The following is a 15,386-nucleotide window of genomic DNA, read 5'->3' as shown; positions in this document are numbered from 1 at the left end:
TCATCTATCCCTCGATTCTGACTAGTCTCCAAGGCCCAGCCGCTGAAAAACATCCCCACAGCATGATGCTGCCACAACCATGCTTCACCGCTTCACTTGGTTTCCTCCAGATGTGACGCTTGGCATTCAGGCCAAATAGTTAAATCTTGGTTTCATCAGACCAGAGAATCTTGTTTCACATGGTCTGAGAGTCCTTTAGGTGCCTTTTGGCAAACTCCAAGTGGGCTGTCATGTGCCTTTTACTGTGGAGTGGCTTCCGTCTGGCCACTCTACCATAAAGGCCTGATTGGTGGTTTGCTGAAAAGATGGTTGTCTTTCTGGAAGGACTCTAGAGCTCGTCAGAGTGACCAAATTGTGTCCCTTCTCCCCCGATTGCTCAGTTTGGCTGGACGGCCAGCTCTAGGAAGAGTCTTGGTGGTTACAAACTTCTTCCATTTAAGAATGATGGAGGCCACTGTGTTCTTGGGGACCTTCAATACTGCAGACATTTTTTGTACCCTTCCCCAGATCTGTGCCTTGACACAATCCTGTATCGGAGCTGTACGTACAATTCCTTCGACCTCATGGATTGGTTTTTGCTCTGATATGCACTGTCAACTGCGGGACCTTATATAGACAGGTGTGTGCCTTTCCATTTACCACAGGTGGACTCCAATCAAGTTGTAGAAACATCTCAAGGATGATCAACGCAACAAAATGTGGAAAAAGTGAAGGGGTCTGAATACTTTCCGAATGCACTGTACACGGTCACACACTACACAAAGCCCATCCCCCATCAGGTCCCTAACCCAGTCCAGATGGGAGTTTACATAATGGATGAGTCCAGCTGACTGGCTCCTTCGGGCCTGACAACCTGAGAGATTCCGGCTACAGCAGGAATGCTAGGAATTCTTCTTCCCTAGAATGCCTAGAAGGTCTGAGAGAGACATGGCCTGACTACCCCAGGTGCTCCCGACATAAAAAAAATACTATAGTATACGATGGTATAAACACTATAGTATTCACTGTAGTGTTTTGCTGACTGTAGTTTTTACTGTAGTATAATGTAGCTCCTGAGTGGCGCAGCAATCTAAGGCACTGCATCTCAGTACAGACACCCTGGTTCGAATTCAGGGTGTATCACACCCGGCCGTGATTGGGAGTCCCATAGAGCGGCGCACAATTGTCCCAGCGGTGTCCGGGTTTGGCCGTCATTGTAAATAAGAATTTGTTCTTAACTGACTTGCCTAATTAAATTAAAAAATGAAAATAAAATAAATAAAAGTATACTTTAGTATTTACAGTTACCTATAGTATAAATACTGTAGTAAAAGAAAACTCTAGTATATACTATAGTAATTTAGGTAGGGTATTTTCAGATTGTAGTATACTGTAGTATTTACTGTAGTGTTTTTGCGGACTGTGGTACACTGTAGTATTTAGTGTAGTGTTTTTGCGGACATTAATGTAGTATTTACTATACGGTCTTTGTTTTATTATCTTTACAATAGAAGTGGAGGCTTGTTCCTTCAGGAAACCTACTGGAGAAATACTAAAAGAGCACATTTTCCATAAACTGTAGGTACAGTGCCTTCAGAAAGCATTCATACCCCTTGACTTATTCCACATTTTGCGGAATGGGTTAAGTAAAAAAAAAAAAAATCGCACCTATCTACACACAATATAAAGTGAAAACATGTTTTTAGAAATGTATGCTAATTTATTGAAAATGAAACACATTAACATTTAATTTACTTAAGTAATCACACCCCTTAGTCAATACTTTGTAGAAGCACCTTTGGCAGTGATTACAGCGTTGAGTCTTTCCGGGTAAGTCTCTAAGAGCTTTCCAAACCTGGATTGTGCAACAATTGCCCATTATACTTCAAAAATGTTTGAACTCTGTCAAATTGGTTGTTGATCATGGCTAGACAACCATTTTCAGGTCTTGCCATAGCTTTTCAAGTAGATTTAAGTCAAAACTGTAATTCAGCCACTCAGGACTATTCACTGTCTTCTTGGTAAGCAACTCCATTGTAGATTTGGCCTTGTTGAAGGTCATTGTCCTGCTGAAAGGTGAATTAATCTCCCAGTGTCTGGTGGAAAGATGACTGAACCAGGTTTTCCTCTAGGTTTTTGCCTGTGCATAGCTCCATTCCATTTATTTTTTATCTTGAAAAACTCCCCAGTCCTTAACAATCACAAGCATACCCACAACATGATGCAGCCACCACTTTGCTTGAAAATATGGAGAGTGGATCTCATGAGGTCACATGCGCCGAACACAACAGGGGTAGACATTACAGTGAAATGCTTACTCACAAGCCCTTAACCAAAAATGCAGTTTTGAGAAAATACCTAAAAAAAGAGTAAGAGATAAGAAGAACAAATAATTAAAGAGCAGCAGTAAATAACAAATAGCGGGGCTAAATACAGCGGGTGCCGGTACAGAGTCAATGTGCAGGGCCACCAGTGATGAGGTAATTGAGGTAATATGTACATGTAGGTAGAATCATTCAAGTGACTACTGGAGATTGTAGTATACTGCGGCAGGAAGCCTAGTGGTTAGAGCGTTGGACTAGTAACCGAAAGGTTGCGAGATCGAATCCCCGAGCTGACAAGGTAAAAATCTGCCGTTCTGCCCCTGAACAAGGCAGTTAACCCACTGTTCCAAGGCGGTCAATGAAAATAAGAATTTGTTCATAACTGACTTGCCTAGTTAAAGGCAAAATAAATAAATAGATGATAACAAAGAGTAGCAGCAGCGTAGAAGAGGGGGGGAGGCAATATAAATAGTCTGGGTAGCCATTTGATTAGCTGTTAAATCTAGGCTTCTTGGACCTACACTTGGCGCTCTGGTACCGCTTGCCGTACGTTAGCAGAGAGAACAGTCTATGACTAGGGTGGCTGGAATCTTTGACCGCCTGGTATAGAGGTCCTGGATGGCTGGAAGCTTGGCCCCGGTGATGTACTGGGCCGTACTCACTACCCTCTGCTGTGCATTGCAGTCGGAGGCCGAGCAGTTGCCATACCAGGCAGTGATGCAACCCGTCAGGATGCTCTCGATGGTGCCGCCTCTGGATGTGCGTTTTCCTGTTTTCTTATGGCGGTATACAGCTCATTGAGTGCGGTTTTAGTGCCAGCATTCGTCTGTGGTGGTATGTAGACAGCTACGGAAAATACAGATGAAAACTCTCTCGGTAGACAGTGTGGTCTACAGCTCATCATGAGATACTCTACCTCAGGCGAGCAAAACCTCAAGACTTCCTTAGATGTTGTGCACCAGCTGTTATTTACAAATACGCACAGGCCCCCACCTCGTGTCTTACCAGGGGCTGCTGTTCCATCCTGCCGATAGAGTGTATAATCCACCAGCTGTATGTTATTAATTCCGTCATTCAGCAACGACTCAGTGAAACATAAGATATTACAGTTTTTAATGTCCCGTTGGTAAGATATCAGTGCTTTCAGTTTATCCCATTTATTTTTCCAGCGATAGAACATTAGCTAGCAGTACGGAGGACAAAGGCAGATTAGCCACTAGTCACCCGATCCTCACAAGGCACCCTTATTTTTCTTCCCATCTAGCAATAGGTGCCCGTTGCGAGATATTGGAAAACCTTTCTGGTCTTTGGGTTTGAAATTCACTGCTTGACTAAGGGATCTTACGTATAGTGAGCGGTACAGAGATGAGGTAGTAATGTTAAACACTAGTAATGCACAAAGAGTGAATCCATGCATGTCACGTTCCTGACCTATTCATGTTAGTTTTTGTGTGTTAGTTGGTCAGGACGTGAGGTTGGGTGGGCATTCTATGTTATCTGTTTCTATGTTGGTTTCGGTTTGCCTGGTATGGCTCTTGATTAGAGGCAGGTGGTTTGCGTTTGCCTCTAATTAAGAGTCATATTTAGGTAGGGCATTCTCACTGTTTGTTTGTGGGTGATTGTCTCCTGTGTCCGTATGTTATGTTCGTACCACATAGGACTGTAGCGTTTGTTTGTTTCGTTTTCGTTTCGATGTCGTCTGTTACCTGTACGTAAGTTTATGTTTAGTTATGTAAGTTTATGTTCAGGTCTCGTCAACGTCGTTTTGTTATTTTGTAGTTTTGCAAGTGTTTGTTTCGTTTCGTGTTGCCATCTTTATCGTTGTTTAATAAAGATGGCTTATCTCCCTGAAGCTGCGTTTTGGTCTGAGGATCCTTCTCTCCTCACCTCGTCCGAGGATGAGGAGAGCGTCACCCGTTACAGAATCACCCACCAACACGCTAAGACCAAGCGGCAAGGGAAAACGAAACGGAGTAAGGGACAGGAGAGAAAGGAGCAATGGACATGGGACGAGGTTTTGGATGGAAAGGGTTGCTACTCTTGGGAGGAGATCCTAGCTGGTAGAGATCGCCTCCCATGGGAACAGCTGGAGGCACTGAGGAGAGCGGAGGCTACCGGAGAGAGGAACCGGAGCTATGAGGGAACGCGTCTGGCACGGAAGCCGAAAAAGCCCGTAAGTAATTCCCAAAAAATTTCTTGGGGGGGGGGCTAGGAGGTGGTGGGCCAAGGGCAGGTAGGAGACCTGCGCCCACTTCCCAGGCTTACCGTGGAGAGCGGGAGTACGGGCAGGCGCCGTGTTACGCAGTAGAGCGCACGGTGTCTCCTGTACGAGTGCATAGCCCAGTGCGGGTTATTCCACCTCCCCGCACTGGTAGGGCTAGATTGAGTATTGAGCCAGGTGTCATGAGGCCGGCTCAACGCGTCTGGTCTCCAGTGCGTCTCCTCGGGCCGGCATACATGGCACCTGCCTTACGCATGGTTTCCCCGGTTCGCCTACATAGGCCGGTGCGGGTTATTCCACCTCCCCGCACTGGTCGGGCAACCGGGAGCATTCAACCAGGTAAGGTTGGGCAGGTTCAATGCTCAAGAGTGCCAGTACGCCTCCACGGTCCGGTATTTCCGGCACCACCTCCCCGCCCCAGCCTAGTACCTACAGTGTATACACTACGCACTAGGCTACCAGTGCGTATCCTGAGCCCTGTTCCTCCTCCACGCACTCTCCCTGTAGTGCGTGTATCTAGCCCGGTGCCTCCAGTTCCGGCCCCACGCACTAAGCTACCAGTGAGTCTCCAGAGCCCTATACACACTGTATATTCTCCCCCTACTAATCCTGATGTGCTTGTCCTCAGCCCGGCGTCACCAGTGCCGGTACCACGCATCAGGGATAGAGTAGGCTTTGAGAATACAGTGTGCCCTGTTCCTGCTCCCCGCACTAGTAGGAAGGTGCTTGTCATTAGCACGGTGCCTCCAGTTCCGGCACCACGCACCAGGTCTACAGTGCGCCATATCCGGCCAGAGCCATCCGTCTCCCCAGCGCCATCTGAGCCATCCGTCTCCCCAGCGCCATCTGAGCCATCCGTCTCCCCAGCGCCATCTGAGCCATCCGTCTCCCCAGCGCCATCTGAGCCATCCGTCTCCCCAGCGCCATCTGAGCCATCCGTCTCCCCAGCGCCATCTGAGCCATCCGTCTCCCCAGCGCCATCTGAGCCATCCGTCTCCCCAGCGCCGTCTGAGCCATCCGTCTGCCAGGAGCCTGCAAAGCCGCCCGTCTGCCATGAGCCTGCAAAGCCGCCCGTCTGCCATGAGCCTACAGAGCCGTCAGCCAGACAGGAGCCGCTAGAGCCGTCAGCCAGACAGGAGCCGCTAGAGCCGCCAGCCAGACAGGATCTGCCAGAGCCGCCAACCAGACAGGATCTGCCAGAGCCGCCAACCAGACAGGATCTGCCAGAGCCGCCAACCAGACAGGATCTGCCAGAGCCGCCAACCAGACAGGATCTGCCAGAGCCGCCAACCAGACAGGATCTGCCAGAGCCGCCAACCAGACAGGATCTGCCAGAGCCGCCAACCAGACAGGATCTGCCAGAGCCGCCAACCAGACAGGATCTGCCAGAGCCGCCAACCAGACAGGATCTGCCAGAGCCGCCAACCAGACAGGATCTGCCAGAGCCGTCAGAGCGCCATGAGCAGCCAGAGCCGTCAGAGCGCCATGAGCAGCCAAAGCCGTCAGAGCGCCATGAGCAGCCAGAGCCGTCAGAGCGCCATGAGCAGCCAAAGCCGTCAGAGCGCCATGAGCAGCCAGAGCCGTCAGAGCGCCATGAGCAGCCAGAGCCGTCAGAGCGCCATGAGCGTCGAGAGCCGTCAGCCTGCCATGAGCGTCGAGAGCCGTCAGCCTGCCATGAGCGTCGAGAGCCGTCAGCCTGCCATGAGCGTCGAGAGCCGTCAGCCTGCCATGAGCGTCGAGAGCCGTCAGCCTGCCATGAGCGTCGAGAGCCGTCAGCCTGCCATGAGCGTCGAGAGCCGTCAGCCAGCCATGAGCATCGAGAGTCGTCAGTCAGCCATGAGCTGCCCTTCAGCCTGAAAAGGCTAGATACCCAGAACTGCCCATCAGTCCAGAGCTGTCTCTCTGTCCGGAGCTGCCTTTCAGTCCGGAGTTGCCCCTCTATCCTGATCTCCCTCTCTATCTTTATCTACCTCTATAGTCTTATCTATCCCTCTGTCTTGGTTTATCTCTCTGTCCCGGTATTGTCATTATTAGATATGTTATTAGGAGGATTTTGTGGGGGAAGTAAGAGGGTGGACATTCTTGAAGGGAGGGGGCTAGGATGGATTATGGTGGGGTGGGAACCGCGCCCGGAGCCTGAGCCACCACCGTGGCTAGATGCCCACCCAGACCCTCCCCTAGACTTTGTGCTGGTGCGTCCGGAGTTCGCACCTTGTGGGGGGGGTACTGTCACGTTCCTGACCTATTTATGTTAGTTTTTGTGTGTTAGTTGGTCAGGACGTGAGGTTGGGTGGGCATTCTATGTTATCTGTTTCTATGTTGGTTTCGGTTTGCCTGGTATGGCTCTTGATTAGAGGCAGGTGGTTTGCGTTTGCCTCTAATTAAGAGTCATATTTAGGTAGGGCATTCTCACTGTTTGTTTGTGGGTGATTGTCTCCTGTGTCCGTATGTTATGTTCGTACCACATAGGACTGTAGCGTTTGTTTGTTTCGTTTTCGTTTCGATGTCGTCTGTTACCTGAACGTAAGTTTATGTTTAGTTATGTAAGTTTATGTTCAGGTCTCGTCAACGTCGTTTTGTTATTTTGTAGTTTTGCAAGTGTTTGTTTCGTTTCGTGTTGCCATCTTTATCGTTGTTTAATAAAGATGGCTTATCTCCCTGAAGCTGCGTTTTGGTCTGAGGATCCTTCTCTCCTCACCTCGTCCGAGGATGAGGAGAGCGTCACCCGTTACAATGCAACTTGTTTTGTGACATGTTAAGCAAATTTCTGCTCCTGAACTTATTTAGGCTTGCCATAACAAAGGGGTCAATTTGTAAAAATGTCAAAAGACATAATTCCAGTTTGACATTATGGGATATTTTGTGTAGGCCTGTGAAAAAAATCTAAGTATATACAGTAGCATTTACTATATAAAAGTTTATTTTTTCGCGGACTGTAGTGTTTTTGCAGACATTACTATAGTATTTACTACAGTGTTTTATTTCCGGATAATACAATAATATGTACTATACTACAACATTATATAGTAAGTACTACACATGATCGAGAGATACTGTAGTATGTAGTATAGTATTCCACAGTATACTACATTTTACTGTAGAATTCTAAACTGTAGTCTTTTTTAACGTGGGTCACAAACACCCTCAGAACACACATACATTCACAGCACAAACAGACTCCCAGACTCAGTACATACAGAGGAATGCAACGGTATAGCTGATACCTCGCAGCAAATTTTAAATAATATAAAATAACCAGATTAGGTAACATACATACAACACAACTGTCTTCTCTGTTTCCAGTAGAATTTTAAAAAGTAACTTTAGTCATGATGACATTTGATCTCATGGTCGATAGTCCAAGCGTTTTCCCCTCAGTTCCACAACAGTGTTATCATATAACAAGGAGGGTAAAAACAACCAAAAAAACGACAACCTTTTTGCTGAGTTCACATATTGCCCACAGGCCCCCACTACAGAAGACAATAGTCATGGCCTCTGCTGCCCACACTGTCCCCACAATACTATGCCCATACTCACTTATCTGCTCTCCGTCCGCCCCCACGTCCTCCGATCGCTCTGTGTCGTCCTCATCGTCACCAGACGAGATGGCATCTGTAGAGATGACCACGGTTACTTACTGCCATCTCTGGCACCCTCAGGAGCGCCGCAGCCAAACATATACACTCACACTGCTAGGCAGGCACACACACGCATGCACACCACTACAGTACACGCACGCTCGCTGCAGCACATGCTCATACATGCACTGATGTGTTGAGGATCAGGGGACGTAATATTGACGTTTACATGAGTCACTCGCCTATGTAAGAAAAGATATAACTATAAATGAACTACATGAACCAAAAACATAAACACCCAGTCCATAGCCCTTCTATGGACATTCCCCAACTACACCACTGCAAAGGCAGCACCACCTCTCAAGAACAGGGATGAAGGTGCAACTCGAACCCTCACGGGTAAAGTAGCTGAAGCCACATTGCAGTCCAGCGACTATCCACTCTGCCTACACTGACTGTACTCTCCATGACACGCCGCATGTGTATACCAGAGCAATATAAAAGCATACTATAAGACCTACACCATGCCCTTGTCCTGCCCTGACAAGCTGGCCGACTGGCGGGTTACTCTCTGTCCCGCCTCCTTCGTGGCACCCTGACTCACCTGTGACGTTCACTATGAAGCAGAGCGTGTCGCTGCCCTGCGGGCCCACAGTGCTGCACGCGTACAGCCCAGAGTCCTTGGGCGTGGCGTCGCGGATCTGCAGAACCTCCTGTTCTATCAGGGTGCGGTTGTTGGCCCCCAGAGTGGAACCATCCTTAGTCCAGGTGATGGCTCCGAGCTCCCCGGCCAGAAGGCAGCTGAGCTTCAGCAGTTCCCCCGGGTGCACCGAGCACACGGTGGGCTTAGAGATTTGGTATTTGGTCGGAGGCTCTGCAGAGCGAAGGAAGGGGAGGAGGAAAGTGAGTAGGGTTGTGCACAGAAAGGAGGGAGGAAACTCAGGGGGAAAAAGTGGGAGAATAAGAAATAAGCAATAGTATAAAAATAAAAAAACACACATAACCCCATGGATGCCCTTAAATCAATGTCATGCCAAGAGGGGCGATACAGGGAGAAAGAAGAGGCCCAAATACTTTCATCTTAAAACCATAAATTAGGACATTATTTTGTGTTGGGTTGTGCTTTCATGAGTAAAGCATGCAGTTATGGCCCAAAGCAGAAGGTGTAGAGTGGACAGTGGTGTGGAGGTGGAGCCTGTAAGATTAACAACCAATAATTGTGCCCAGACAGATAGACAGATAGACTTCCCTTTCAGAAGAAAAACCAGGCAGCCAGTGTGAAACAGCAGGGAAAGCCAGATACCTCCAAAATGAAAATATATACAGTACCAGTCAAAAATTTGGACACACCTACTCATTCAAGGGGTTTTCTTTATTTTTACTATTTTCTACAATGTAGAATAATTTGGAGCGAGCGGTCGCATTTGCATTCGCTCTGCAGGTAGTATAAATTTTCATTTCATTTTCATTACATTTCATTATAGTACAACGGTTAATTTGTCTAACCTTAGCAATTTCTTCTTAGCTAGCTACTTAGCCGTCTGTGTATAAAAGATAATTGCGTAATTATCGTATTCCGTCGTCTATCGTAGTCCACACTGCTATCTGCCCAGCAGCTAGCAAACGTCCACCGTCTACCGAATAGTAGTATAAACTTTTCATTACATTTCATTATAGTACAACGGTCTGATTTTCATTTTCACTACAGTACAACGGTTTGATTTGTTTGATCTTAGCTAGCTACATAGCCGTCTTTGCATCAAACATAATTGTGTAGTTATTGAGGTTCGCCAGCCAGCTATTTTCGCCCTAACGTAACGCAACGTAGCCAAACACTGCTAGCTAGCCAGCTTCCCACCGAATAGCAGCATTGTAGAAACGAGTGCATTACAACGGAACGACTTGATCAGTGTAGTGTTGGCTGACTACACAGTTGTCTTTGCTATCTTTGATTTGTATTTGTTCGATCTTAGCTAGCTACTTAGCTGGCTACATAGCCGTCTTTGTATCGGTGATAATTGTGTAGTTATCAAGGTTCGCTGAGGTTCGCTAGCCAGGTATTCTCGCCCTAACGTAACGTAGTCAACCCTGCTAGCTAGCCAGCTAGCCACCGATTAGCAGCACTGTAGAAACGATTACATTACAACGGAACGACTTGACTTGTGTAGTGTTAGCTAGCTACATAGTTTTCTTTGCTATCTTTTTATCTAAGATAATTGTGTAGCTTTGAGTAATTATCGGTTAGCTAGCCAGCTATTTTTCGCCTGCCGCGCTGCCGTCCTCCTACCTAGCCAACACTGCTAGCTAGCCAACTTCTACCGAATAGCAGCACTGTAGAAACTTACATTTCAACGGAACGACTTGATTAGCGTAGTGTTAGCTAGTTGTCTTTCCTGTCCTTGTATCCATGATAATTGTGTAGTTTAGAGAAATTTAGTGAAATTGTCGAGGTTACCTAGCCAGCTTCACTTTCAACAACGTAGCCACTGCTAGCCAGGCTACTTCACCAGCCAGCAGCACTATATCATTTTAGTCAATAAGATCTTGTATGTTATTCTTATTTTTTGCAACGTAAGCTTAACTTTCTGAACATTCGAGACGTGTAGCCCACTTGTCATTCTAATCTCCTTTGCATTAGCGTAGCCTCTTCTGTAGCCTGTCAACCATGTGTCTGTCTATCCCTGTTCTCTCCTCTCTGCACAGACCATACAAACGCTTCACACCGCGTGGCCGCGCCCACCCTAACCTGGTGGTCCCAGCCCGCACGACCCACGTGGAGTTCCAGGTCTCCGGTAGCCTCTGGAACTGCCGATCTGCGGCCAACAAGGCAGAGCTCATCTCAGCCTATGCGTCCCTCCAGTCCCTCGACTTCCTGGCACTGACGGAAACATGGCTCACCACAGATAACACTGCTACTCCTACTGCTCTCTCTTCGTCTGCCCACGTGTTCTCGCACACCCCGAGACCTTCTGGTCAGCGGGGTGGTGGCACCGGGATCCTCATCTCTCCCAAGTGGTCATTCTCTCTTTCTCCCCTTACCCATCTGTCTATCGCCTCCTTTGAATTCCATGCTGTCACAGTTACCAGCCCTTTCAAGCTTAACATCCTTATCATTTATCGCCCTCCAGGTTCCCTTGGAGAGTTCATCAATGAGCTTGATGCCTTGATAAGCTCCTTTCCTGAGGACGGCTCACCTCTCACAGTTCTGGGTGACTTTAACCTCCCCATGTCTACCTTTGACTCATTCCTCTCTGCCTCCTTCTTTCCACTCCTCTCCTCTTTTGACCTCACCCTCTCACCTTCCCCCCCTACTCACAAGGCAGGCAATACGCTTGACCTCATCTTTACTAGATGCTGTTCTTCCACTAACCTCATTGCAACTCCCCTCCAAGTCTCCGACCACTACCTTGTATCCTTCTCCCTCTCGCTCTCATCCAACACTTCCCACACTGCCCCTACTCGGATGGTATCGCGCCGTCCCAACCTCCGCTCTCTCTCCCCCGCTACTCTCTCCTCTTCCATCCTATCATCTCTTCCCTCTGCCCAAACCTTCTCCAACCTATCTCCTGATTCTGCCTCCTCAACCCTCCTCTCCTCCCTTTCTGCATCCTTTGACTCTCTATGTCCCCTATCCTCCAAGCCGGCTCGGTCCTCCCCTCCCGCTCCGTGGCTCGACGACTCATTGCGAGCTCACAGAACAGGGCTCCGGGCAGCCGAGCGGAAATGGAGGAAAACTCGCCTCCCTGCGGACCTGGCATCCTTTCACTCCCTCCTCTCTACATTTTCCTCTTCTGTCTCTGCTGCTAAAGCCACTTTCTACCACTCTAAATTCCAAGCATCTGCCTCTAACCCTAGGAAGCTCTTTGCCACCTTCTCCTCCCTCCTGAATCCTCCTCCCCCTCCCCCCCCCCTCCTCCCTCTCTGCAGACGACTTCGTCAACCATTTTGAAAAGAAGGTCGACGACATCCGATCCTCGTTCGCTAAGTCAAACGACACCGCTGGTTCTGCTCACACTGCCCAACCCTGTGCTTTGACCTCTTTCTCCCCTCTCTCTCCAGATGAAATCTCGCGTCTTGTGACGGCCGGCCGCCCAACAACCTGCCCGCTTGACCCTATCCCCTCCTCTCTTCTCCAGACCATTTCCGGAGACCTTCTACCTTACCTCACCTCGCTCATCAACTCATCCTTGACCGCTGGCTACGTCCCTTCCGTCTTCAAGAGAGCGAGAGTTGCACCCCTTCTGAAAAAACCTACACTCGATCCCTCCGATGTCAACAACTACAGACCAGTATCCCTTCTTTCTTTTCTCTCCAAAACTCTTGAACGTGCCGTCCTTGGCCAGCTCTCCTGCTATCTCTCTCAGAATGACCTTCTTGATCCAAATCAGTCAGGTTTCAAGACTAGTCACTCAACTGAGACTGCTCTTCTCTGTATCACGGAGGCGCTCCGCACTGCTAAAGCTAACTCTCTCTCCTCTGCTCTCATCCTTCTAGACCTATCGGCTGCCTTCGATACTGTGAACCATCAGATCCTCCTCTCCACCCTCTCCGAGTTGGGCATCTCCGGCGCGGCCCACGCTTGGATTGCGTCCTACCTGACAGGTCGCTCCTACCAGGTGGCGTGGCGAGAATCTGTCTCCTCACCACGCGCTCTCACCACTGGTGTCCCCCAGGGCTCTGTTCTAGGCCCTCTCCTATTCTCGCTATACACCAAGTCACTTGGCTCTGTCATAACCTCACATGGTCTCTCCTATCATTGCTATGCAGACGACACACAATTAATCTTCTCCTTTCCCCCTTCTGATGACCAGGTGGCGAATCGCATCTCTGCATGTCTGGCAGACATATCAGTGTGGATGACGGATCACCACCTCAAGCTGAACCTCGGCAAGACGGAGCTGCTCTTCCTCCCGGGGAAGGACTGTCCGTTCCATGATCTCGCCATCACGGTTGACAACTCCATTGTGTCCTCCTCCCAGAGCGCTAAGAACCTTGGCGTGATCCTGGACAACACCCTGTCGTTCTCCACCAACATCAAGGCGGTGGCCCGTTCCTGTAGGTTCATGCTCTACAACATCCGCAGAGTACGACCCTGCCTCACACAGGAAGCGGCGCAGGTCCTAATCCAGGCACTCGTCATCTCCCGTCTGGATTACTGCAACTCGCTGCTGGCTGGGCTCCCTGCCTGTGCCATTAAACCCCTACAACTCATCCAGAACGCCGCAGCCCGTCTGGTGTTCAACCTTCCCAAGTTCTCTCACGTCACCCCGCTCCTCCGCTCTCTCCACTGGCTTCCAGTTGAAGCTCGCATCCGCTACAAGACCATGGTGCTTGCCTACGGAGCTGTGAGGGGAACGGCACCTCAGTACCTTCAGGCTCTGATCAGGCCCTACATCCAAACAAGGGCACTGCGTTCATCCACCTCTGGCCTGCTCGCCTCCCTACCACTGAGGAAGTACAGTTCCCGCTCAGCCCAGTCAAAACTGTTCGCTGCTCTGGCCCCCCAATGGTGGAACAAACTCCCTCACGACGCCAGGACAGCGGAGTCAATCACCACCTTCCGGAGACACCTGAAACCCCACCTCTTCAAGGAATACCTAGGATAAAGCAATCCTTCTGCCCCCCCCCCCCCCCCCCCCTTAAAAGATCTGATGCACTATTGTAAAGTGGCTGTTCCACCGGATGCCATAAGGTGAATGCACCAATTTGTAAGTCGCTCTGGATAAGAGCGTCTGCTAAATGACTTAAATGTAAATGTAAAAATGTAATAATAGTGAAGACGTCAAAACTATTAAATAACACATATGGAATCATGTAGTAAACAAAAAAGTGTTAAACAAATCCAAATATATTTATTTTTTTGCCTTGGTGACAGCTTTGCCTAATCTTGGCATTCTCTCAACCAGCTTCACCTGGAATGCTTTTCCAGCAGTCTTGAAGGAGTTCCCACATATGCTGAGCACTTGTTGGCTGATTTTCCTTCGCTCTGCGGTCCAACCATCTCAATGGGGTTGAGGTCAGGTGATTGTGGAGGCCAGGTCATCTGATGCAGCACTCCCATCACTCTCCTTTTTGGTCAAATAGCCCTTACACAGCCTGGAGGTGTGTTTTGGGTCATTGTCCTGTTGAAAAACAAATGAGTGTCCCACTAAGCCCAAACCAGATGGGATGGCGTATCGCTGCAGAATGCTGTGGTAGCCATGCTGGTTAAGTGTGCCTGGAATTCTGAATAAATCACTGACAGTATCACCAGCAAAGCACCCCCACACCATCACACCTCCTCCTCCATGCTTCACGGTGGGAACCACACATGCGGAGATCATCCGTTCACCTACTCTGCGTCTCAATTGGCGGTTGGAACCAAAAATCTCAAATTTGGACTCATCAGAGCAAATAGCAGATTTCCACCGGTCTAATGTCCATTGCTCATGTTTCTTGGCCCAAGCAAGTCTCTTCCTATTATTGGTGTCCTTTAGTAGTGGTTTCTTTACAGCAATTCGACCATGAAGGCCTGATTCACGTAGTTTCCTCTGAACAGTTGATGTTGAGATGTCTCTGTTACTTGAACTCTGTGAAGCATTTATTTGGGCTGGTAACTCTAATGAACTGAGGCTGGTAACTCTAATGAACTTATCCTCTGCAGCTGAGGTAACTCTGGCGGTCCTCATGAGAGCCAGTTTCATCATAGCGCTTGATGGTTTTTGCGACTGCACTTTCAAAGTTCTTGACATTTTCCGGATTGACTGGCCTTCATGTCTTAAAGTAATGATGGACTGTCATTTCTCTTTGCTTATATGAGCTGTTCTTGCCATAATATGGACTTGGTCTTTTATCAAATAGGGCTACCTTCTGTATACTACCCCTACCTTCTCACAACACAACTGATTGGCTCAAACGCATTAAGAAGGAAAGAAATTCCACAATTTAACTTTTAACAAGGCACACCTGTTAATTGAAATGCATTCCAGGTGACTACCTCATGAAGCGGGTTGAGAGAATGCCAAGAGTGTGCAAAGCAGTCATCAAGGCAAAGGGTGGCTACTTTGAAGAATGTCAAATATAAAATACATTTTGATTTGTTTAAAACTTTTTTGGTTACTACATGATTCCATAGGGGTTATTTCATAGTTTTGATGTCTTCACTATTATTCTACAATGTAGAAAATAGTAAACATAAAGAAAAACCCTTGAATGAGTAGGTGTGTCCAAACTATTGACTGGTACTGTAGTGCATTACTTTTGACTAGAGCCATATGGGACCAGAGCCTTACTTTGGAACTA

The 15,386-nt window shown here is 48.3% G+C and overlaps 1 protein-coding gene across 8 annotated transcripts in view; it reads right to left on the bottom strand.

The window, feature by feature from the left end:
- fgfr2 (fibroblast growth factor receptor 2) overlaps positions 1-15,386 on the bottom strand; it is a 170,819-nt gene that overhangs the window by 77,537 nt on the left and 77,896 nt on the right. For 7 of the 8 annotated variants that reach the window (XM_055901661.1, XM_055901666.1, XM_055901665.1 and 4 more), the window contains exons 3-4: positions 8,710-8,979; positions 8,065-8,139 (exon numbers count right to left, since the gene is read on the bottom strand). The exons of the other annotated variant lie outside the window; for it this stretch is intronic. In XM_055901661.1, coding sequence (XP_055757636.1) covers positions 8,065-8,139; positions 8,710-8,979 — 345 coding nt within the window. The remainder of the gene's footprint in view (positions 1-8,064; positions 8,140-8,709; positions 8,980-15,386) is intronic. 8 annotated transcript variants of the gene reach the window in all.

This window comes from Salvelinus fontinalis, chromosome 37, assembly GCF_029448725.1.
Source record: "Salvelinus fontinalis isolate EN_2023a chromosome 37, ASM2944872v1, whole genome shotgun sequence".
NCBI lineage: Eukaryota > Metazoa > Chordata > Actinopteri > Salmoniformes > Salmonidae > Salvelinus > Salvelinus fontinalis.
The sequence above is the reverse complement of the archived record's forward strand: the minus strand, read 5'-3'. Positions and strand labels throughout refer to the sequence as shown.